This window comes from Podarcis tiliguerta, assembly GCF_965153285.1.
Source record: "Podarcis tiliguerta genome assembly, chromosome: 7".
Classification (NCBI taxonomy): domain Eukaryota; kingdom Metazoa; phylum Chordata; class Lepidosauria; order Squamata; family Lacertidae; genus Podarcis; species Podarcis tiliguerta.
Window position 1 is genome coordinate 62,368,046 of NC_139540.1, and position 25,165 is coordinate 62,393,210.

Genomic DNA, 25,165 nt, shown 5'->3' on the forward strand with positions numbered 1-25,165 from the left:
AACAGTGGAATAGGATTCTTCCAGTGTCCCCACCGGAAAACACACACACACACACACACACACACACACACACACACACACGTACCAAATTGACAAACAGGGCCCCAAGAGTTTGATGCACCTCAACTTGTTACGACCTCAGTTTTATCACAGAATGATTTGCTAGGTTTTCTCTGAAAGCCTGCAGTTCCAAAAATTCTGAGAATTTTGGCTTTTACATTAACAGAAAAGGGATGGAAGTGATGTCGTTTCTGGGCTATCAAAACCCATACATGCTCCAGATAGAGGGCAGGGCCATCTCACACAAACTATACAACCCTATGCAAGTTGTGAGAAATGCTACTGTTAATTGATTGTGACATACATAAACACTATACTTTTAAAGCAAATTCGAAGCACATTTCCCCATTCCTCAAAAAGAATTCTGAGCACTGTAAATGGTGGCGGCTTACTGGGACTTGTAACCCTGTGAGGGGTAATCTACAGTGCCCAGAATCCTCCGAATTTAGCAGTTTAGGCACGTGAGGGAAAAGCTCTGTCAGACCTTTTGTTTCTGTTCAGCAACTAGGATTTTAGGCAGTTTACCAATGACTGTCAAGAAGCCTGGAAGGTGTGTGCTTTCAAAAAAACCCCGGCAGATTATAGCAGAGCCATAATGCTGCTGCATGTTTCAAAAATTCCCATTTCTGTCATTTAACAACAACAATAATAATGAGCTTAAGTAGCCCTTTCAGTGGCTTTCTGGTCAGGTATAACCTGGCTTCCAGCCAAAAGATTATGGCTGCCTCAAGGCTGTGTGACTTTTGAAAGGTTAAAGCTGCCACCTGCTAGTTGGTTTGAAAGACTGTTGTTTAAGCAAGAGCCAATGCAAATCACTAAAGGCCCCTCCAGACCGGCATTTTCTTCTTCTCCTTCTACGCAGGTGTATTCTGTAAAATGTCACTGATGCAATAGTAGTGCATTTGTGGTGGCGTTAATCTATTTTATTGGTTGTCCTGCAATGCTTCCCCCAATGTTACTAGGTGATTGTTGTTTGGAGAGGCCCTCTTGCACTCTAAATCAAAAGTGTATGAGATAAATTGAGATAAATTGGACGCTCGGGCTGCGAACGTGATCCGTGTGGGATGCACGTTCGCAACCCGCAGTGTTCACAACCCACGTCTGCTCATGCACGGGTTGTGATTTGGCACTTCTGCGCATGCACAAAGCGCGATTTAGCGCTTCTGCACATGTGCAACTGCCGAAACCCGGAAGTAACCTGTTCCGGTACTTCCGGGTTTTGGCGGTCCGTAACCTGAAAAAACGCAACCTTAAGCGGTTGTAACCCAAGGTATGACTGTACTGTTGAACACAGGGCTGAATCGCACAGCAACAAACCATAGTTTGACACTGTATCTGATCTGGTCTCTGTGCAACAGCTGTATCTAGGTAGCTTGAAATGTTTGCAACATAGGGCTGCTTTGCTCTTGCTGCTAGCTTGTAAGCAAGATATTCAGGAATGGGACTGTGTACTGAGGTGCCATTTGTGTAAACTATGGATGGGCCAATAATGAGGTAGAAATGAATCTCAGTAAGAATTTGAGTTCCACTGTGTTTGAGATTTGCCTCCTATGGGATCCCTTCTTACACTGAGCACCCAGTTCTGTTCAAGCTGCATACTTAGCATCTTTCCCCCCCGGAAGGTCCAGGGATTATACACAAGAATAACTATACTCCAAACTACAGGCCGTGAACACGTAATCTACACGTAAATTTCCATAATGATAATTTTTATCTTTTAAACTGCCCTGTGATCCTATGATGAAAGGTGGTACAGGAATAATATACATACATACATACATACATACATACATACATACATACATAAATACAATGCATGTCATGATGATGTTTATGTGACCATGCAAGTTTGGTAATATATGCATAATGCAACGTATTCCCCCCAAAAGGTGGGACAAGGAAAATGGTCAAACCCTAGCAAAACCTGTTGAGTATAGGAGTATAAATATAAGAGTTGGCTATGAGGGCTGCCAGCACTAGGTCCCAAATATCTACAAAAGAGGTGGAGAGCCTTGGGGACATTGCTTCAAGATTCATTGATAAAGTGATAACTTCCACACAAAGGTGTTAAAAATAAAATCACTGCATGCTGCTCTCCCTCCTCCTCCAAGGCTCCTTTTGAAGACAATCAAGCCTTACGCTTTGGGGGGAAAAAACCCCAGACTTCAAAGTTGTTTCCAACACACACAGATCCTCCGAGAAAGCTTTTGAGCAAAGAACCTGAGCCTCTGCCTCTCTTGATTTTCAGGAAGATCGTGGGCCTCCTTGTTTCTCTAAAAGCATCTTCCGCCACCTCTCTGGAGCTGTGTGTCATAGTAGGATGTTCTTTTCACTCAGGTTATAATCGGGATCTGTGAGGTTGCTGGGCATAGCTGTGTTTGGCTCCGCAAAGCTATTTCAGGCAGCCAGATGCAGTCAGTTCTAAATTAGGACAGGACTTCATGCTACCTTGGTAGGCGTGTGGCCACACACCCACGTTTGCCGAGGCAAAGGTGAGGCAGGGACAGGGTGCTTTGCAAAGGGAGAATCGGCAGGTGCTTGGCTTCATTTGCACTTGCTGATCTCCCCTGCAAATGGTTGTACAGTGGTACCTCGGGTTAAGAACTTAATTCATTCTGGAGGTCCGTTCTTAACCTGAAACTGTTCTTAACCTGAAGCACCACTTTAGCTAATGGGGCCTCCCACTGCCACCGCGCCGCCGTCGTGCGATTTCTGTTCTCACCCTGAAGCAAAGTTCTGAACCCAAGGTACTATTTCTGGGTTAGCGGAGTCTGTAACCTGAAGCGTTTGTAACCTGAAGCGTCTGTAATCCGAGGTACCACTGTAACTCCAATCTCCTGCTCTGATTTTGCCTCATCTAGGCTTACTTCTAGGTTCCATTTTTTACATTATGCCTTGCCTCCCCCCCCCGCCAACAGCACTCAGGATACGACATGTGGGTCACCAGCCAGCCATGGTGGGGCTCATTTGTTAAGAAGAACCTGCAGGTGACCATTGTAAACAGTTGAGCTCCTTAGAAGGATCTGAATAACATTTGTAACGTAACAAGAACTAGGAATACATGGGATATTGAAACAATTGAAGTGACTTAAAATATGCAGTGACAGAACCCATGGAGGGTTGGGGGGAAGTCCAGAGATTTGACCGAGTCTTTCTTTCTTTGTTTCTATATTATTCCTGATTTTGAATGTAAATTTTAATTTGTAAAACTAAATAATAATATTGACCGCTCCCCACATCAAAACGGGGGGCGCCTTTTGCACGGTTGCGCGCAGCCTCCCCTAATCCCATGCAGCTCCCGGCAGTACAGCTTGGATACGCCCTCCCCAGGCTGGACACCAGGAGGTAGCCACCTAACTCTGTCAGATACCCAATACTTGCGTTGCCAGGAGAGAGTTGGCCAGGTAAGGGGAGGGATCGACCAGCCCACACAACAGTGGGCAGAACTTACCTGGGAGTTCTCAGGTAAGAAGGTAAAAAGAAGAAGAACCCACAGGTAGGACACAGGCTGATTCTCCTACGTAAATTCCTCCACTATCCTCACATTTGACTCATGAAGAAGGCCTGTAGTAACACTCTTAGACGTTCCTTTTGCAGTGGACAGGCCATTAAAGTATTTCTGTGGGTGGACTTCCTATTATTTGAATGTGAAGATTTAGCATGGTGCACCCATGTGTCCTTCACAGAAGGGGAATAATAATGACAATTTACTGTGCCCCTTTTTCACAGGGTGCATGTAAAGATCTTGCCAAGTAGCTGGGAGGACTTATCTATATATCCAAACACAATTAAAAATAATGTGGGAGCAAGGGGGATATAGAAAAGCTCACTGATAAGAATGGAAACCATTGATATCTATCAAATTATCACCTGTACTTGGAAGTCGCAGGCAGGATTTGAAATACAAGCAGCAGATTATTGAAAGAATTAATGATATCGGGTCTTAGATAATAAAAAAACCAGATGTGTTTCAAAACAGCTAATAAAAAGGAGTAATGAAAATAATCATCAGGAAAGGAGGGGTGGGAAGTCAAGAAGAAGTTAGGCATGTATGTATATATATAAAAAACATGTATATGATGTTAAGTTGTTTGAAATATCTTTGGAGACTTTACACACGCAGAGAGAGAGAGAGAGAGAGAGAGAGAGAGAGAGAGTTTGGTGATTGTTATAGAGCAGGCATAGGCAACCTTTGGCCCTCCAGATGTTTTGGCCTACAACTCCTATGATCTCTAGCTAACAGGACCAGTGATCAGGGATGATGGGAATTGCAGTCCAAAACATCTGGAGGGCTGAAGGTTTCCTATGCCTGTTATAGAGCTTCCAAACACATGACTAAGCCTTCTCAGGGTGCGTTCCCTTTCCTTAGAGGACCTCAGTTTTCTCTCTCACTGTGACATGTGGTAAGGAGGATTTTGCCAGATTTCAGGTGCAGGCAGACTTCATCCCTTGCTGAGTTCAAACATGCCTTAGGCCTACCTCTCCCCTGTGACTTTAAGCAGCTTATTGCATCTGAGTTGAAGAATTGGTATCTTTGTGTGATTACAAAATGTGTGTAGAGAAAAATACAAATGAGGCGTTTGTATTTGTGCTGCATTTGCAGGGCATTTTAGAATTCCTTTATAATTTTGATAGTTATACGGTTGAGCTTACTTTATTGTTATGAGATGGCTGAGGGTGGTATGTGCATTTTTTATTTCCATTTAATATTTATTCAGTCCCCTGCAACCCCCTGACTGTTACCTCATGACATCATGTTCTGGGCTTTAACTGAATGTGGGAAACCACGGAGGCTCGCTGGAAGCTTGATGAAAGTCCAAGTACACTATGTCTTGCAAATCACCTCTTCCTATATACTTGTTGACACTCTCAACTAACTCTAATAGGTTCGTGAAACAGGACTTGCTCTTGCAGAAGCCATGCTGGCTCTTCAGCAAGACTTGTTCTTCCATATGCTTTACTTTATTTTAAAAAATATTTTCCACCAGTTTCCCTGGGACAGTAGACTTCATGATACAGTTTTCTAGCTAAACAATGTTTACAAAAATGCATATATTGGGGGAAATTGCATAAAAATGAATATATTCGTGAAAATAACATACTGAAATACATTACATGATGAGAAATTGCTTGCACATAAGTGTATACTAATCAAAACTGCGTATAAAAATATGTTTATTAGGAAAAAGTTGCACGAAAATGCTGAAGAATTTTCATGAAGATTTTTTTTAAAAAAAGAGGATTTTGCAAAAAGCTGCAGAAATGTGGGGAACTGAATTTCAGATGGGAAGAATTAGTAACTGAGAGAACCTCAATGTACTTATTCTTTGAGTCATACTTTTGAGTTTAAACAATGCATGTAATGAAAGGAAGCAGCGTGTTATAGGAAGGAAAGCTGCATATATTGCATTGAACCTTGCTGGGACAAATTGGCATAAAAGGGATTTTGTACTTTCATTAGGTCAACAGAATGTAAACAGCAATTGCAACTAAACCTGTGTGTTACATTATTTTGCTATGCCACATCTGTAAGATTGCAGACAGTAAGGTTTCCAAAAGTAAAACAAATCCCTTCTCTAGTTCATGGTGCCTTTAGTCATGTCCCTTAATGACTGCATTAACAACAGCAACACCCTTTCAGTGACTCTTAACAGTGAAATTAGCACAAATAATAGTGTGATGGTCTTGATTTAAAAACTCCACCTTTACATCAAGGTCTCCCTAGAAAGAAAGAAGAGGAAGTCATTAGATCAGAATAACCCTGCAATGATTGGCTCACCCCTTTTGGGGGCATGTTCACTTAAAATGTCATCACTGCCACTGGTGGTTTTGCTACTCGAATAATACTTATATTTCAGAGGGCAAACTAGAAAAAGCCTACCTGAGGGAGCTGGTGGAATCCCACTGAGACAGGCCCTTCATAGTAGATTAGTTCTGCAAAGGAAATAAATCAGTAGCAAGTGAGAGAGCCAGAAATGATTTTACAGCTAGGTAGTGTACTGTCTGTGCACATAATATCCATGGTTATAATGGGTAACTCCAATATCCTGGAAGAAAACTAGAAATGAAATCCCTCTCAGAAATGAACTGAGATCCAGAGTTGTTGTTCCAGTAGATGTCTAATGTGCTTTCTCCAGCTCGCTCCTTCCCTGGTGCATTAAGAACATACAAACTTTTTGGACATCTAGCAGTTTATCATAGTGACCGGGACATATGGGTATTTATAGCTGTTTTAACTGAGTGTGGGCAGTAGGACTCCTCCTGTATGCCAAATAGATGTGGCCAGTGCCAACAAGACTGGAATCAAAACAGAGCCAAGAGACAGAGATGGCCATTCATTTCCAAAGCGTGTCTTGAAGATACATGAAAAGGGGCTTTCTTGCTTGTTGCCTCCATGTTGTGGAATACTGTTCCTTGCTCTAGACAAGGGTGGGGAACCTCTGCCTCAGGGGGCAGACTGAGTCTGCCAGCCTCCCAGTTTAGCCCACAAGGCTGTTTTGAGGAAGCCATGTCAAGTCACCCTACTTCTGACATCATGCATGACTTCAGGTAATGGCAAGGCTGCAGAGGAACGATTGGGAGCTGAAAGTGGACTCCTGATTGCTCCTTTGCTGCTTACAACCAGTGCTTTTTTCTGGGGGGGGGGGACACAGGGGTACGCATACGCCTGTGTGCCCCCCCCCAGAACGCAGTATGCATACTGAGGCTTGCCATTGTTTTATTGATTATAGTTTAGAAATTATTTATTGTAACTGTTGAGTGGATTTCTGTTTAACTTTTATATGTTAAAAGGTAAAGGTAAAGGTACCCCTGCCCGTACGGGCCAGTCTTGACAGACTCTAGGGTTGTGCGCCCATCTCACTCAAAGAGGCCGGGGGCCAGCGCTGTCCGAAGACACTTCCGGGTCACGTGGCCAGCGTGACATCGCTGCTCTGGCGAGCCAGAGCTGCACACGGAAACGCCGTTTACCTTCCCGCTAGTAAGCGGTCCCTATTTATCTACTTGCACCCAAGAGTGCTTTCGAACTGCTAGGTTGGCAGGCGCTGGGACCAAACTACAGGAGCGCACCCCGCCGCTGGGATTCGAACCGCCGACCTTTCGATCGGCAAGCCCTAGGCGCTGAGGCTTTAACCCACAGCGCCACCCGCGTCCCTTTTCTATGTTATTATTATTTAATACTATTCTAATGATTGTTAAATGTTACTTTTTTGATGTAGGTTGCCTATTTTAAAGTTTTATTACCACATTTTTGTATTGCATAGATTGTTATAAGATGTACATTTTTTTGTTTCTTCAGCTTGTAAACCGCCTTGAGTATTATAAGATAGAAAGACGGTATACAAATTAAAAAATCATGATGATGATGATACCCTTAAGCATTCTGTGAATCTTTGTACTTTTCTCCATTTTCTGTATTTATTTTTCCTGATTTGAAAATGGTGATTTTCTTGAGTCAAAATGAGAGTAGCCCTAAACATTTTTCTTTTAAGAAAAAAAGCACTGTCTACAGACCATAAGCAGTAGGTGTATGCCTTGCTGGAGGATGGCAGCCGCTTATCCCTCCCAGTGTGGTTCTGTGAAACTGCCCTGTGCTGATCCTTCCCTCTTCCAGTGCTGTAGGTTGAACATCTTTCTCCCCATTTGCTGCTGCCACTGCGGGAAGCAAGCGTAACTGCACCTTAAAATGCAGGCTTCTTTCTCCGTGGCAGCTGGGGCTTGGGAAGCCTGCAGGGGATCTCGACAAGCGGGCGGGACAATACACCTGGCAATCTTGCGATGTCATAATGATTTCATGTGACTGACAGGTGGTTAGTGCTGCGAGGCCCATCCTGGTAAGGATCTTGCCTTGGGAGACATAAAGGTTTCCCACCTCTGCCAGTGTGGTGTAAGGTTAAGAGCAGTAGACTCGTAATCTGGTGAACTGGGTTCGTGTCCCCGCTCCTCCACATGCAGCTGCTGGGTGACCTTGGGCCAGTCACACTTCTCTGAAGTCTCTCAGCCCCACTCACCTCACAGAGTGTTTGTTGTGGGGGAGGAAGGGAAAGGAGAATGTTAGCTGCTTTGAGACTCCTTTGGGTAGTGATAAAGTGAGATATCAAATCCAAACTCTTCTTCTTCTTCTACACACTAGAATCTAGAGCATGGGTAGGCAAACAAGGTCCAAGGGACAAGGGAGCGGCCCACGGCTGAAAAAGTTTGCTGACCCCTGATCTAGAGTGTAGAGATAGATAACTGATAGATAGATAACCTGTACTATTATCCTCCTTGAGCATGTGGATGGAAATATTTGTAATCACATATCACTAAAGGGAAAGTAGCTTCAATTCAAAGCACGGAGAAAAAGTTTTATTAGCATTTGGGAGCAGCGTCTATAGATGAAGATATATAGTAATATCTGATACAATCAGCTGTGACTTTTTGTCACAATATGCTTCACTTTGGGGTGTGTGTGAGCGTGGAACAATACTTCCTGTCTTACTGAGGATTTGCAAACCCCCAGAAAAAATGTGGCCTTCTGATTTAATATGCGCACAGCAGTTTGTGTTGGGACCCGCGATGGACTCCAGTACTCTCTAATGTATTTTCTACAGGTTCTTATTAAGCACTTCATCAGAATAAGGCAGACTGGCAGGAGATCTGTGGGTGCCTTTATTCCTCTTCTCATTTTTCTTTAATTCAATATGCAAGAGAGAGAGAGAGAGACTCGGAATGTAATGTTTCCATCAGTCCGACTTCAATAATTTGCATGATTGGTTGCTCATGTAGTATTTGTCTATTATTCTGTGACATATTTTTTAAAAAGTGCTAGCAATTCCTCCGAGGCCATCTTAGTAGATGAACCGTTGCGTGGTCATGAAACTCACAGCGCGGTGTTTATTATGTTTCAGATTGAGATGTGACAGCAGCAGAGAAAGAGCCACGGGGGCCTTTGCACATGATTACCTTATTGTGTTATCAAAGCACGTTTCTTTCTCATTTATTGCACACTGTCCGCGTGTGCGCTATCTACCGATAGCAGAGGGCTGCACAGCAATGAGCAGTATTCGATGCTTCACCAAGCAGTAGCATGTTCAAACTGCCCTGGTAGTTAACCTGTAAAAACCTGCTTCTGTGGCTCAGCCTTTTCCTGGCCCCTGAAGCTTGACATTTTGGGTCCCCAAATTCAGTGGCAGATGTTGGTCTTTAACATTTCGACAGCACCCTATACAAAGCCAAAATTTGGCACCCCCCACCTCTCACCTTCCGTTCTGCTCAAGTCACTATGTTGTAGCTGAGAAGCCCTGCAGTGCCCTCTAGTGCTGGCGCCCAGTGCAGCAGAACTTGTTGGACTCGCCAAATTCCAGGTAAGTGTATACAGTATAGCATTTCAGGCTTAACAAACGAACGTGTTAATGGCGGGTGACCACTTTCCTCCTGATTAATTGATAGGGCCCACAATGCTTAAAACTCCTGAAGGACCTCTCACGCTGCGAGCCAGGCAAATGTAATTCCTCCAAATGTCAAATCTGATGACCGAGAAAATTAAAATATGCCTTCCCCTTATTGTCTTTATTAGAAGCTAGGATAAAATGAGGAGTTATTTTAAGTAATGTGGGAAGGAAGCTTTAAAAAGGCTGTTTTAGTATGACTTTGCAATAGGTCATTATATTTATGTAAAATTCATTGGTGAATTGTTCCAAGCAAGGCAGTTGATTGATTAATTAATTGATTGATTGATTGACAAATCTTTAACAAATTGATCACCCTGCTTACCAGTTATGTATGCCAAGAATACAATTTGTTTTACCCCTATGGTATACAGCTGTGGAACTGCATGTTTGGCAGTGGGAATGTTGTTCATTATCGCAAACACTATGGATATTTTCTCAGTGTTGTTGATGTGACCAATACCATGCATACCAGTGTAATGAAAACAGCGCTACTGCATATGTACTGAATGGCAGCTGTGTGTTTTGCAATTGCTCCATGCTTCTTGCATAATTTAACCCAGTCATATTTCTACTTGTAGACATTTTGCTGTAATCAGGAATGAATGGTAGTAGGATTGATCCGTCTACCATTGAACTGTCTTCATTGACCGGGAGTGGCTCTCCAGAGTCACAGGCAGGGGACAGTCTTAGCCCTACCTGGAGTTGCCAAGGATCGAACCTGTAATCTTCTGCATTCAAATCAGGTGTTCTACCACTGAATTACTGCCCTTTCCTTGCTAAAGGTGCTGTGCTTCACTTATCCCTTGGGCTTGCGTTTATTTAATATGTTTGTGTCCTATGTTTGCTCATCCTGGAATTCAACAAGACACCCATGAGCTTTCCTGGTAGTCTTCTGTCCATGTGCTTACCAGACCAGAGCAACACCTGTCTACCTGTAAGCTTTGTATACCTTCACATTGTGCTCTGCCTTGTAAGTAGAACCTCCTACAAGAAAATTCTAGCACAATGCTTTTTGCAGGAAATGATTTTGTCATGGAAAATTGTTTGTGTAAAATTAAACAGGCTGGTCAGATATTTCCAACCTGGTGTGTACAACTGACACGGCACCTTCTCCCTGCTCACTACAACTGCTAGCCACTGAACATTTAGCATGCTATTCCTGAAAAATTAATCACCTCCTTTCTTCTTTCCGCAGTAAAGAAACTCTGGGTGATCCTCTTCGCAAAGTTCCTTGGAGTAAAACGGAACACTCGCCCCATTTATGCCAAGAGTTACTTCCACAGACAGTTTCCTGATGCTGTACCCTGTAGAGAGAGACAGAATATAAATCTAATGAGCAATTGTATGGAAATCAGAACATTGTCACTATGTTAGTTAGTTTTTTTTTAAAGAACAGGGAGGGAGGGAAATTTTGTTCTTTGTTCACATAATGGGTTTAATCACCACTATTTATTTATTTAAAATATTTCCTACTTGCTCATCATTGCCAAGACAATCCCAGAGAGGGTTACATTAAAATAAACGCAAAACACATATTTAAAACAAACAGAACGAATAAGCTGAAATCAACAGTATGAACAACAAGTTCAGCTTGGCCCTGAAAACCCAACAAAGTCCGGGGGCCACTAGGGGCGCATTGGAAGATGGCCGACAATAACATCTCTCCGACCCACACGAGGTAATTAAGAGGCTGTGATGGGAGTAAGCAGCCTCCCTGCCCCACCAAGGAGATGGGGGGGGGACTACCCTTGCCTGCTGTGCCCTATACCACCCCCGAATTCGAGGGGGTGGGGGCACTAGGCAGAAAGCCCTTGTGTGGACCTCGGCTCTCCTGGACGCTGTCTCTGATTCGCGCCACTAGCTGCAGCAACTTCACAAGAAACAATTAGGAGGAAGCAAATGCACATATTTCAAGGAAGAATGGGGAGTAAAGACTGCTAATTGAAGAGATCTCTGAGAAAGAAGATGGGCCGGATAAACAGGAATATATTATGAGAAGACACACCAAGGCTCGGGATGTCGACAACGGGACTGGATGGCGGGGGGGGGGGACTTTTCTTTCTTTTCTTTATGTGATTAACCAAGAATCCCGCCCCCCACTAGTCAGAAATGCCGCTTAAATGACCTAAGCTGATGATTTAAGACTGTGTGGAGATAATTTCTAACCAAAAGCATGTTTTAAGGAGATCGTGGAAAGTATAAGTGCTTTGGGATGACGCAGTAAAAAATAGCGTCGCCATTTTGGCAAGCTCTGTCGAAAGACTTATGTCTGGGAGGAGGAATGGATCTGTTTTCATATTGCGGGCGAGCCTCCTCAGAGGGCGACAGATTTGCGAAGATTAATGATGGAAAGAGTGCTTTTATTTATGGAAGTGATGATATGTGGAAACCATCTCGATATGTTGATTGGACGAACGGAAAAATTCACACAGGATTACAACTGGTGTTTACCTGCTTAAGGAGATTATCAGAAGAGATCACAAAGAAAAAAGAAAAATATATGAATAAGATGAGATGTGGGAACAGCAAGATAGGACTGGATAGAATTATGAACATTATTTGGACAGATTTGTGGATATTAACGCAGCAGCAAGAAGATGATTGGAATCCCCTTCGGAACTTGAAATATGGGTATCCCCAACAAAAAAAATTAAAATTCGGCTTTGTAATTCGGAATTTATGTGATGTGATTTGATTTGATTTGATTGGTTGGTTAATAAAAATATTTTTTTTAAAAAAGAAAACCCAACAAAGTCCATGTCCAATGAATCTGAAAAGGGAAGGAATTCCATTACTGGGATGCTGATGCCAAGAAGGATATCCTTCAGATTTATGCATATTGAAGAGGACCTTGGTGGCAGCAAGATGTTATGTGTTTCTGAGTGTAATAAATAGTGATGCTTTCCAAAATTAGGCAGCTGTCTTATACACACTTTTTTGGGAGTAAGTCCAACTAAACACATATGTCCATGACAGCCCCCTTAGACAAGTACATGTTGGGGGAAAGGCCTATTGTCAGGGCTCAGATTGGCTGAATGTATCTAGACACACACTCAGTCTTTCCCCGCTCCCTGGGTCCTGATCTGGATTGGACTCTTGCAAGGGCAATTCGTCACATGTGATTTGCTATTACATAGATAAAAGCAAGTTTGGAAGTAAGGAAATTGGAGCGTTGCTTCAGCACTGAAGTCAATGGGTGCATTATACAGACTGCCAGAGAGTGGTCAGGTTGAGCCGCCCGCTTCCCTGGCAGGGGTCTGTTTTGGAAAATAAAGGTTATGTGTCCCATTACATAGCTATGTGCTATGCCATACTTGAAAGATACCCTGCAACACTTGTGTTTGGTGTGGTATAGGAAGAGAGTGTTTTTAAGCTGATGGTAGTTCAGGGGAGGAGTCATCTGAGTCACCCTGAGAAGGAAGGAGGGTAGAATACCCTTTTCTGAGGCCAGGGATGGAGACCTCATTGTCTAGGGACATCGCCTCTTGGGAGCTTCAGGGACTCAGTCACCCCCATCCTTGGAGGTATCATCTGGCTGCGGTTGAGTTCTGAGGACTGAGAGTCCTGGGAGACAGTCAAACACATTATACTTACTTAAAATGGTTGCTATTCTGATGTTAAGAGTTTCGGGCACTACACTGGAGCAGGTGTCAATGCTAAAAGCCAAATCTTGCAGTGGATCTGTGAAGAAACGAAAATGAAAGCCACAGGTGAACCAATTTTCTATACATTACAAAGGAGACTTGATTTAGGAGCAAGTGGACCCCTAAATGGGAGGTCCAGAAAATATTGTTCTATTAATCTGGTGGCGCCACTGAATATTCATTCATCATGATTTGATGCTATCAAGGTGGACACACACAACCCCCCCCCCCCCGCTTGCAGTTACACAAGTTCTGGGCTGGCCACAGTGCTGCATTTCCAGTCAGTACCAGTGCCGTAACTTCCCGCTGACATTGTCTCACTTTTTAGACCACAAATGTTCTGGTTATTTTTGTCCTGCTTTTGTTGGGCTACAGCCCCTCTGGACGGCAATAATGTGGTAGCATTGGGAAAGTATTACAGGACAAAAGAAAGTAGAAGATATCTCCCACTAATGCACTAATTGCATTAAGAATAAAACCTGCAATAAAACACCAGTCTGGAGGGGCCCTAAGATCAGATGTCCTATGAAAGCGCCACTCTGAAATGAAATGTTGTAATGAGAACCACTATTTTGGTCTGATGACGTGCTGTTCCATTTCTCTATGAGTGCCACCACACTTCCTTATTCTATGAACTCAAGGAACCTCAAAACCTGCTGCAAGTTACATAGCAGCATAGGAAGCTGCCTTGTTTTGCTTTGGGTGCAAAAGTGGTATATAAATAAACACTAGCATAGCATAGCATAGCAATTGCCCCCAGACCCTGATGTCCATATTAATCCAGAAGAACTTGTGCAAGAGGAGCCCACAATGCCTGTACTCCTGAGGTCCGAGGAGGTCATGCTGCTCTCCTCTGACTTTGAGGGTTCCAGGTCATAAACTCAAGTGGGACCACAGCCTCCCCATCTCAGCTGAAGTTGATGATTACTAAAGCAAGAATACAGATCCAGCTTCTCAGATTTGCAGTTCCTTTTGGAGGCTCAGTCTGAGGCTGACTGGTGCTGAAACAACATTTGAAACAACTTGTATGGAGTCTCCCACTTGAGCTCTGTACGGAGCTGTCCAGAGCTGTTCAGGGTCACCCAGAATTCTGAAACCATTGTATTGCACCCCTTCGTTCCATCTAGATTTTATTCAAACCTGAACTCTTTTTGGGAGTCAGACCCCCAATACTGCTGAGATGGCACTTGAAACAGAGCAACCCCCCCCCAATAACCTCATAGTGTTTTCCTCTGCTTTCATTATGTGCCAGGAACTACTTTATGGGCACCAAGGACCACTGGTGGTTCCCAGGCCACAGTTTAAAAGCCAATGCTATAGGAAAAAAGGCTGCATTTTCCTTTGTTCTTCATTCACTGAAGGCCAGACCTGACTTATGGGGCAATTATTGAAATGGAGCCCTACTTTTGCCCCTCACCATTCCTGCTCTTTCTGTTTTCAGTGGTTGCATGTCTAAGCTAGCTAGGCTTCAAAATTTCCCTCCTGGTTTTTGAATATTGCAGGTGTGATCTCCTAGCGTTCATGTTTCTCTGTTCCCTCAGTCTTCTTCACTGGCTGCCTTTTGTGCGGGGTGCGGAAAATGCCAACACAGTTGAAGCCATGTCACACATTAATTTCAGCCAATGAGACAAGCACCCAATCATCTCCCTTTAATGTATGTTGGGAACCTGGCAGCAATCTTTTTCTTCTTTTTTTACAGGGTTACTGTTAGAATGTTGTTTGGTGGTTTTTTTCATTTAAAAGCTTCTGACAGTTATTTTGTAATTGTATTTTCGGGAAGGACCTACAAAACCAGGTTGATTTTGACTTCTCTTTTCAGTGTTTTCATTACCCCTTTCCCATTTCCTCCTCGGCCTCTTCTGGATAATGGTAATTTGACTTCTGCAAGAGAATGTTTTACTTCTTTTTATTTTTGTGCAGAAGGTCAGGGGTGGGGGGAGAGAGAGACACTTCCTTCCTTCTTCAAAATGTTGCTTGTATGCTGCACAAGTCACAGATCTGAGAACAGTAATTCTTCTATCTGTGTATTGTGCCTTCAAGTGTGGATTACTTTTGCACCTGCAGTGGGGAGAGATGTACAGCAGCTGGCATTTTGTATTTTGTTTCAGATGTCATGAAATCTCTCTCTCTCTATATATATGTGTGTGTGTGTGTGTGTGTGTGTGTGTGTGTGTGTGTGTGTGCAATCCACAGAATGGCAGATTGGGCTAATTTCAGTAAATGCAGCATTTTTTCCTATCCTCTACAGCAGGCATGGCCAAACTTGGCCCTCCAGCTGTTTAGGGACTACAATTCCCATCATCCCTGACCACTGGTCCTGTTAGCTAGGGATGATGGGAGTTGTAGTCCCAAAACAGCTGGAGGGCCAAGTTTGGCCATGACTGCTCTACAGGGTGCTGCAGGTCATTTAAGAAAACTGTGTAGCTTGGGATACACAACCTAGTGGGTTGTGCCTGGGACAGCCAATTAACACGGCCCTGATTGACACTGATGCTCAAAATAGCCTGGGTCCCGTGTCACCTAACTGGCTTGTCTGTCTGCTGTTTCTGCGCTCCGCAGGTTGTGTGGTGGGGAGGCTGTTGGTGATTATTCAGCTGATAAAGGAAAGGTGCTGTATATAAGCTGAAAGGCATGCTTGTCTATATTGTTTCCCAAGTTTTGATGCTGAGCTATGCTTTTGGAAGCAGATTCTGGGCTTAACTCCAGGTGAGCTCTGGCTCGGATTAAGCAGTGCACTGTGGGAGACAGCAATGCTTCTGAATACTCATTGCTAGAAACCACAGGAGGGGAGAGTATTGTTGTGCTTTTGGGCTTCCTGCAGTCATCTGTTTGGCCACTGTGAAAAATGATGCTTGACTAGATGGCCCAGCAAGCTCTTCTTACGTTGAAATGCACAGACTGGGCAAAGAAGCCCAGCCCAGTTTGCAGTCCTGACTGAGGACCAGCCTTCTCCTTATTTCACTCAGGGAGCCCCATTCATTCACCCGTCCAACTGCAGGCTGCAAATGTACACATCCTCAGTTCTCACAGAGTCATAATGTTTACCCTTCTTTCCTAGGAGAAAATGACACTCTCACTTCAACTTTTCACGTCGCTGCCACATTCTAGAACAAGTGGCACTGTTGAATTCACAGTCTTCCCTCCACCCACTTTCTCCAATCTGTTCTCACTCACAGAATTCAAAGTTTACTCGTCACACTTCATCCTTTTGATCATGGAATAGCTGCATATGCACCATGTGGGAACCAATGGGAAGCCGCAATGCTCCAAGAGAAAGGGAAAAAATGGCGAACTGGACCCTAGCTCTGGGAACATCCGCTGAGGATGGAATATTGTTTCCAGTAGGGGTTGACTGCTGTGCCACACAAACTCTGCACGGAGAAAGTCCCAAGGACAGCTCCTGGCCTCTCCAGGTACGTTTGGGAAAGAGCCCAATCTGGAGAACACTGGACAACACTGAGCTGGACAGACCCACAGTCTGACTTGGGAAAAGGAAATGAACTCCTGTTCTGGAGATGAAGCTTGCCGAGATGTGTGCATGCACAATGATGCCCTATCCAAAAGGCCTTCAGCCAGGGAACAACTTGGGTAAATACTTGGTTAGCTGCCTGTCCAACTCTGTACAGTGGTACCATGGGTTAAGAACTTAATTCATTCTGGATGTCCGTTCTTAACCTGAAACCGTTCTTAACCTGAAGCACCACTTTAGCTAATGGGGCCCCCTGCTGCCACCAGAGCACGGTTTCTGTTCTCATCCTGAAGCAAAGTTCTTAATCTGAGGTACTATTTCTGGGTTAGCGGAGTCTGTAACCTGAAGCATCTGTAACCTGAAGCATCTGTAACCCTAAGTACCACTGTATTCTTATCTCTTTCATGCCTTCAGCCAATAATCTAAGCAACGGGTTGCTCTGTCCCAAACAATGAAGTATCTGGTGCTCCTATGAGCCACTGGGGAGAGGAGACCTGCCCAGCATTTTGGAATCACTAATAGAAACATGCTACAGCCCTATTCAGGTCTTCAAAGAAACAGGAGGGAATAAAAGCATGTACCAGCTCTCCCCCAATGCCCCTTTTCTCCACCTGAACCAACCCAGATCCCCTGGATATCAAGGCTGAAGATCTGATGGTGGTTCTTTGTTTGGCTGAGCATGCTTAGAACCTTCCCTGTGCTCAGGAACCCTGGGTGTGCAGGGATCCTGATTGCCACGGGAATACTAAGCTAGTTCAGCCAAACGCATGAGATGGGATTCACCTAGGAGCCCTGAGAATTTCCACTTACACGACAAGCCTCTCCTCTCCTTGTGCATCCTGTTCCCCTGAAATTAGCTCTGGAAGGGGTCAGGAGAACTCCTAGGAGGAAGGAGAGGGTGGAATCGCTTTGCCTGTCAAGCTGCAATGCTTATGCAGAGTGAATGGTCTGAAGAGCGCAAAGTTGAATTCCTCCCATAAATAATTCCTGTTCAGGCATTTAGCATTAATGAGTGGAGGTTGGGGTCATAGCCTACAGGGACACTGGGGGAGGAGCTAGCATCCACAAACTCCTGCCCCTTCCACTCTTTCTCCCCATTTGTTCTTTGAATACCTGAACAGGGGTTTAGAATTGTTCCATCACCTCCTCCACCAATAACCTCTTACTGCCCATGCATGATTTGGTTCAATAACCCTGAACGGTGGATAATTTTCTAACACATTATTGCTTTAAATTATTTTTTGTGAAAACAGAACCCTGCAAATCAATGGCATGGGTTTCTACTAAGGCATTGATCTGGCTGAATTGGAGTTTAGTTAAATTTGTTTTTAGGCGCTTACTTGAACTGGGAAGATAATAAGATATAAATGGATTAAGTAAATAAGTGAGTAAGCAGTAAAAGACGGAAAGAATTTGCTGATCTGATTAATAACTGGAATGCAGAAGGGGAGAGGGGAGGAGGCCAAGGAAATAAGTTATTTGAAAATAGATGTGGAATGATGGAGATTTATTCTTTTTTTTGTTGTTGTTGTTGTTTTTTGTTTTTTGTTTTTTGATGTTCTTTTTGTATGTTTTGAAGGGAAGGGTGGAGGGAGGGTGTGGGATTCTTGTTTGGGTATATTTTGGCTTTGCTTTTTTCCCCCTGCTTTCTCTTCCCCTCCTTTTTTTTTTTTTTTTTTATCTTATTGTATGTATCTCTTTTTTATTATTATTTCTAGCTTTTCTCTTTTTTGTACACTTGGAAAATTAATAAATATTATTATAAAAAAAAAAATGATCTGGCTGAGTTCATGCAGTTCTTAGTGGTGTGTGTGTGTGGGGGGGAATCCTTTGGCCTTTCCGTATTACACTTCTGGGAGCAGTGAAACAATGGCAGGGCAGTGAATTACTTTAGCTCACTCCCCCCCCTCCATCCCCCAGGTTCACACTAAAATAGAGCAGGAAGGAAGCTGGAAATGAACACATGAATGAATAATTCTTAACACTTACATAGTGCTTTCAAAACCCTTAAAAATACACCCTCTCATTTAATACTCCCAACAGCACTGATGAAAAAATGATTGCAGGACATTTTTAAAAATCATAGTTAAACGTTTTTGCCCAAACTTCTGACAGCTGATGTAAGCTCTCCCCCTCCTTTCAGCTTTACACTTGCATAGATGCAGAAGGTCATTAAAAAGAGGTCTGCAGCACTGTGAACGCACTTTGGGCTTTCTGCCACCCCACTTCCTGCTGGGGGATGAAACAACACCCCCCCGCCAAACAATTTGCCTGAGAAAGGAGGAAGTTGTAACATTTCAGGCAATCAACTGGTTATGAGGCATGTGTGCCCCAGCACACCCAAAGGCTTAAGATGCAAGGCCGCTGGGCAGAGTAAACGCTTTTCTTACAGATTTCAGTCCCTGGCGTCTCCAGGCTATTGCTGCTGCTGCTTTCCTCTTAAATATCTCAGATAGCAGGTGAAAGGAAAGACCTCTATGTGAGACCCTAGAGAGTCACTCTTGGCCAGAACAGACAACCCTGGTCTCTCAGGAGCACCTGTTTCCCCGCTCTAATTCGGCATACTGGCATTTGGTTCAGGTGTCATAGCCAAGTCATGGTTTCACGCCTGCATTTCTCCTGACGTGCTTCCGTTGTCTCCTCTCTCTAATTTTCTGGCTGGTGAGAACTCATCTTCGCTATAACAACTGAGTAGGGCAAACTTTGATTACTGCAAACCATAGTTTGCCTCCGGTATGAAGACTATGACACATTTGGTCATGACAGACTCAATCTCAGACACCTGGGCTTTTTAGACCAAGAATGAAGCGTGTGGCCCTGCACACACTCGACTTCGGTACTTCTATTGTGGCTTGTTAAACCACAGTTTCTTGAGGCACTGTAACAGGGAAACGATGGTTTGATTTCCCTTTGCAAACCAGGATATGCCACCCTCCCAAGAAGTGTTCTTATTGAAATGTGTGAGGAAAAGAAGGAGGGTAGGGGAGGGAAGAATACACAGGCAACAAACTATGACTGATTAGACTGAGATTAGACTGAGTGGGTGGCATGGCAGTCATGCCCTGCTCCACCATGTAGTGTGCTCTGCTGCCCGCCATGTGCACCCTGGTTGCTTTGCTGGTGATGCTCATGATGGGTGGGGCAGTGAGGTCACAGGAGCCGCCGGTGAAGTACTGGCACCCCCCCCCCCTTGGAAAAGAAACACTGCCTGAGCATATGGTGGAGGGGCTCACAGCATTAACCCCCCAAGAAGGTCTTGCTTCTCCCATTGCCTTGAATTCCATCAGAAATCAAGCATCTCTCTCCCTCACAGGCTTCAACCTGCAGCCTCCTGCTTCTAGCACACACACACACACCTCAACTGAACTCTGGATTTTGTGCTTTTTGTGCCATTATCTCACCAAGAAACTGGCCCGGCTATTCCAGCAATTAAATCCTTGCTTTGATTCAGCAACATGAAGGTAGGGTTGCCATATTTCAAAAAGTGAGCTTTTTTTAAAAAAAAAGTTTTGCCCAAACATCTGGGTTGCCAAACGTTTGGAATTCCCAGACACTGTATACAAGGGCTGAATCCTGGATATGTCTGGGGAATTGGATGTATGGCAACCCTGTAAGGGAAATCAGGCAAACAGCCCACCCCCCAGAATTCACAACAATAGGTTTTTTTTGCGGTTTAATCTTGGAAACATCCAGAAGTGTTTAAATCCAAGTGGTGAATTTCGCCTTTCCCCCTCTCCCTTTGCCGAGACCTGAAACGGTTCTCGTGAGCCTACTTCAAGCAATATAACTTGAACTGCTTGGTTGAGTGTGAAGGCATCAATATTTGGCCCTCAAGGAAAGGACTGCCAATACTGCAGTGTCTGTCTACCCAAAGAGCAGAGCCTGGCTGGGACCAGCTCATGTCATCCTGTGTGTCAGGCACCTGAGTGCTTTATAAGTCGCCCTCTATTGACATGCCCTGATTTGTGCCTCACATGATCAGTAAAACCATCTGGCGCCTAATCTGTCTTTATTGCTGACTCTCCTTAAGCATGCACTGGGGAGCCATTTTGGTACCTTGAAGCTTAGGGATATTTTTCTTCCTGCTGCCACGGTGTTGATTTCTGGAAATAGCACCGGGTTATGCTTCATGTTAAATGACAGAGTTTAATCTAAGCCCACAACCTCTGGGAAAGACAAATCTGAAATGTACTGGCTTCTGGGTTTGTTTTTTTTCTTGATCTCTTGTCACGATGGTTGATGAGCCTGGGTTTTAATTTGTCAGAGTGACTGAGAGAGGGGTGGGAACAGTACTTTGGCTGTGGAGAGAGAAAAGTGTGTGTGTGTGTGTGTGTGAGAGAGAGAGAGAGAGTTCCTTTTTCTCCTCAGGTATGAACTTTTTATTTTTTAAGAAAAGCTCTCTGTGTCTCTGCCTGCTAATTTGATACAAAGGAAGCACAGAAATTCAGACAGACCTAATCTTCCGAATCACATGCTTTCGATTTAAGCTCTTTTGAGAAATGAACTGAAGAAACTGATTCATGAGAGCCACAGCTGATAGAGGGCTGGATGTTTAATCCAGGTCCAAGCCCTTATTCAGCCATAAAACTCAATAGCCTTCAATCTGTCGCTGGGGCGCAAGGACCAATATGCATAACCCTGCTCCAATATGGCTGCTTTTTCCCCTCAAGAGACAGCACTTCAGGAGGGTCCCATTTTGATCAGAGAAGTGGCAGATAACCTGCTGGATGGGCAAAAACTATGCTCTTGGGGGCATAGATTTGGTCCAGATGCCCCCATTTGCTAACCAACCAGAGTTAATTCATTTACTCATCCATTTGTAAGGAAAACCAAACATTCAAGGAAGTTGGGCTGGCTAACACCATTCAAAACCATGTATAGCATTGAGTTAACCATGTTTACTCTGACGAAAACCTCATGGGTTTCAGTGGAACATGCTACCAAGGTATAGGATTGTGTTTGCTAGTCAATGTTTGTGGCATGAACCAGACAGTATTAAGTTTGGGATATATATACTTTTTTAAAAAAACACCTGTCTGCTTATCATGTGTGAGAGAGGGTTTTGTTTCATTTTATTGTATTTGTATATTGCCCTTCATCCGTAGATCTCAGGGATGCTCACAACTGGCTTTTAGAACTGGGTTGTAAAAAGTGGCTCATCTGTTGATAGTCCCCTGTTTGCAGAAGTCTTCTATTTTAAAGTCCAGTTTGAAGACAAAAGAACCACAAGGTTTCCCATCAAAGGTGAGCAGCACCTGAACAACAGACTGAGCAGGCACTCTGGTCACCTGTCCCCAACCTTCTCTGCAGTGGTGAGATGCAAATTTGCATTTCTATTTGAATTCTAGTAATCATTTATAAATCTGAAGCTGTGCATATAAATTACCTCATGGGTTTTAAAAATGCAAATACCCCCTACCCCATGTGTCTCGACTAGAGAAAAGGGTCACATGTAGCAAGTCTAGAAAAGCTGAGACTGGCAGGACTGGACTACCAGTAAGAGGCCATCTGTGTGTTTTTCCTTTTCTGAAGGGGCAAAACAAGCCAGTTTCATAGCGCCAGTTCTATTTTCCTATTACAGGAAGGGAATCCGCTTACAATACCTGAAAGCTAACTTCGTCTCCTAAGAATCGGCCGCTAAAAGATTTCATTCCAAATATTTATTTGCTCCTCGTGCCCCTCACTGGTTTTATTTTAATGGATGTGTAAAGCTGCGCCTGAGCTTCAGGGGAGGGGAAAGCAGGGAGGGCAGCCTTTGTGTTGGGATGAATTGGAAAAACAAACGCTTAGATTCTTCCTTTGCCATTAATCACTTTTCACGTCACGTGCCTCTTATGAATGAGATGCCTATGAAGCTAATTCCCTTTGTCCCCACTGCAGGGCGCATCAGTGCAGCGCAAGGCCAGCCGAGGTGCCGACTTGAAAAGGAAGCACTGCCAAGAGGCTGCCTTTCCATTCATTTCGGAGCAGCTTGTTTCCCTTATTCTTTCCAGCAGATCTGAAGAACAAACAAATCTTCCTTTTTACAAAAGTTACGAAATTGCATTATTATTTTTTTGACTGCTCATGCGTCATCTTTGCAGTGGGCCTGTCCTTGACTCCTTGTTGATTTTATTAGAAATTGGTCCAAAAGCCCAAATTCATGCTGAATTGGTGAAAGACATATATTAGGGACTTTTCTTCATTATATCTCTGCAGGGGTGCCAACTTGAATAAAATATGGGGGGGGGGCAGATAAGTCCCATCCCATATAATTGATCACAAGATGCAGTGCACACACCATTTGAATGCCAATATCCATCAATTTTGGGGGCCCAGGTCCCCTCAAATATTTTATGGGAGGGAGCGAAGGGACCTTGGCCCCTAGGCTTTGGCTCCTATGTATCTATTTCTTTTATTACAATTGTTTTTAATCTTGACAACGGAAAGTTTCATCATGCACAGTTTTATCTGATGCAAAGCTCCCATGGCCCAGTGAAAGCAGATTAAGAACACAGAATGAATGATACACTGAATGAGACTATTGATCCACCTAGCTCCACATCGTCTACACAGACCAGGAACAGCTCTCCAGTGTTTCAGACAAGAGTCTTTCAAATCAGTGCCAGGATAAGTCAGGAATTGAACGTGGAACCTTTGGTGCGCAATGCATATGCTCTACAACTTAGCTATGGTTCATCCCCCCCAAGCTATGGTCCTGTGATTAGGTTGGAAAACAATTGCTCCAATCTAGTGATGAGTTCTAAGCAGAGGAATTCTGATGTACTCAAGAAGCTGCTTGCACAGAATGGTCCCTCCATTTAGTTAAATTGGAGGAAACAATCCACACAGACAGTGTATTTTTGTATCTGGATCATTTTTGTATGTCCCTCCATTGAAAAAAAAGATGGAGATTCTTGCACATGAAAGGGATGCACACACCCACATGCACACACCCAGATACACATAAATCTCTGGACTGGGATGAGTGACTGTCTTAGATTAACCCAAAACCTTTTGTGGCTGAATGTGGTATCTGCCACGGGTCTGCTATGTCCAACTCTAGCAAGCCACCTACTGCTCTGCAGCTGCCTGTTTTCTGCCAATCAGAAAAAGTTAAATGGAGCTAAAAGATCTCACCACAGCTTCTGTAGTTTACCTCCAGCCGGTCAGTCTTGCAGAGGAGGTGCGTAGGCCATTCAATGCTGGGGGTGGTATAAACCAACAAAAAGACAAAGGAAACAACTTTAAACATCTTCACGCTGAGGAAGAGGGACTGTGTGCTTGTGTCTCTATCTTGAAAACAGTCTGTTTGCCTGCTTCCTCCTTCTAGTGATTGCGGCAGCTCCAAGCCACTACACAAACTGCTTACACAAATGTTAATCCAATAAGGACTCGTGCCTTGAGATGGTATGAAAGAGTGAGCAACTGGCTAACCAGAGGGGCGGTGTTCCTCTTTTAAGGTCTCTGGGCTGTGTTTCCTGCTACTGTGTGCTAATAATGAAGGGTCCAATAATGAGTCACTCGCTAAACCTTAGTTCCATGTGGCAAGAACACTCATGCTATCGCCCATGCAGTCCCCAAAAGCCTTTATAGCACTTTCATGCTTCGTCAGGTTACAAGCAAAAGTCCAGCCAGTTTTGCAGTGCAATCTCATACATAATCCACTCAGAAATAAGACCTACTGACTGAGTTCAATAGGGCTTACTTCTAAGTAAGAGACTCTCTGCTCTTTCCAGTTATATAATGGGATAGTTGCTGTGTGATGCAATGCTTTTAAGAGTGAATATGAAGCTGACGGTCTGCACCTTTGGTTGAGTAGCCCTGTTATTAGAGAGTGAACACAGAGCTTTCTTTTCCAGACTAATGGCGGGTTGTGTCTGAATTGAGAAAAGTTATGTGGCTGTAGTCTCATCCCTTATGTAGCCTCGTGTTCCTCCAGCCGGTAAATGTCACAGTTAGGAATGTGCACATAGGAATAGCCCTTCTCTGCAATTGTTTTGCTTTGTGTTTTTTTAATATAATAACTTGTATTATAAACTTGCGGGTGTTCAGGGGATGAGAAGAGGTGAGAAGAGAGGAACTACATGTGTCAGTTTGAGCTATGGCTTGCCCTGGAAGTCTCATCTGTCTGTCTTGAGAGACAATGGAGTGCACTTCAGGGGGTGAAGTCAATCCATTGCATTAGCAAATGGATCCATTGCAATCCATTGCATCACCAAAGTGACCTTCCATGGTGTGCAAGCCTGGACAGTGTGTATGGAGGACCTGGGCAGCCCAGACAACAAGACCTCTCTCTTGGCCTCACTGATGTCTGCCAAAGGAAAGCAGAGCAATATGTTTGGCACCAGCTTGGCTGTAGGAGTTGCCAGAAGGAGCAGTACAAGGCGCTATCCAACTGTCTTAGGGACTCCACTCCTGATTTGCATATGGTTTACCTCCTAGCCTTTTCTTCTCCTAAAGATAACCTGCACGGCAGTGGGGGTTTAGGATAAGGTGTGTGTGTGTGTCAGGATTTAACCTCCTCCCGTCGGACCTGTAAGACAGAACTATTCCACCCGGCCTTTAATTTGAATTCAGCC

The 25,165-nt window shown here is 44.0% G+C and overlaps 1 protein-coding gene across 1 annotated transcript; it reads right to left on the reverse strand.

Annotated features, from left to right (window-relative positions):
• Positions 1 to 4,962: 4,962 nt before the first annotated feature.
• LY86 (lymphocyte antigen 86) lies at positions 4,963 to 24,006 on the reverse strand. The gene is made up of 5 exons (XM_083449729.1): positions 23,724 to 24,006; positions 13,086 to 13,172; positions 10,667 to 10,795; positions 5,942 to 5,994; positions 4,963 to 5,781 (listed from the first exon to the last, which is right to left on the reverse strand). The coding sequence occupies exons 1-5, from the start codon at positions 23,836 to 23,838 to the stop codon at positions 5,698 to 5,700; spliced, it is 468 nt and encodes a 155-aa protein (XP_083305855.1). The 5' UTR covers positions 23,839 to 24,006; the 3' UTR covers positions 4,963 to 5,697.
• Between the last annotated feature and the right edge of the window lie 1,159 nt (positions 24,007 to 25,165).

Excerpts from the sequence above, each read along its gene's own strand:
- LY86 (XM_083449729.1), bottom strand. The coding sequence starts at position 23,838 with ATGTTTAAAGTTGTTTCCTTTGTCTTTTTGTTGGTTTATACCACCCCC. Across the intron at positions 10,796-13,085 it reads CAGAATAGCAACCATTTTAA|GGTACAGCATCAGGAAACTG; the intron begins GTAAGTATAATG and ends CTCTCTCTACAG. Across the intron at positions 5,995-10,666 it reads CTGCGGAAAGAAGAAAGGAG|AACTAATCTACTATGAAGGG; the intron begins GTGATTAATTTT and ends TTTCCTTTGCAG.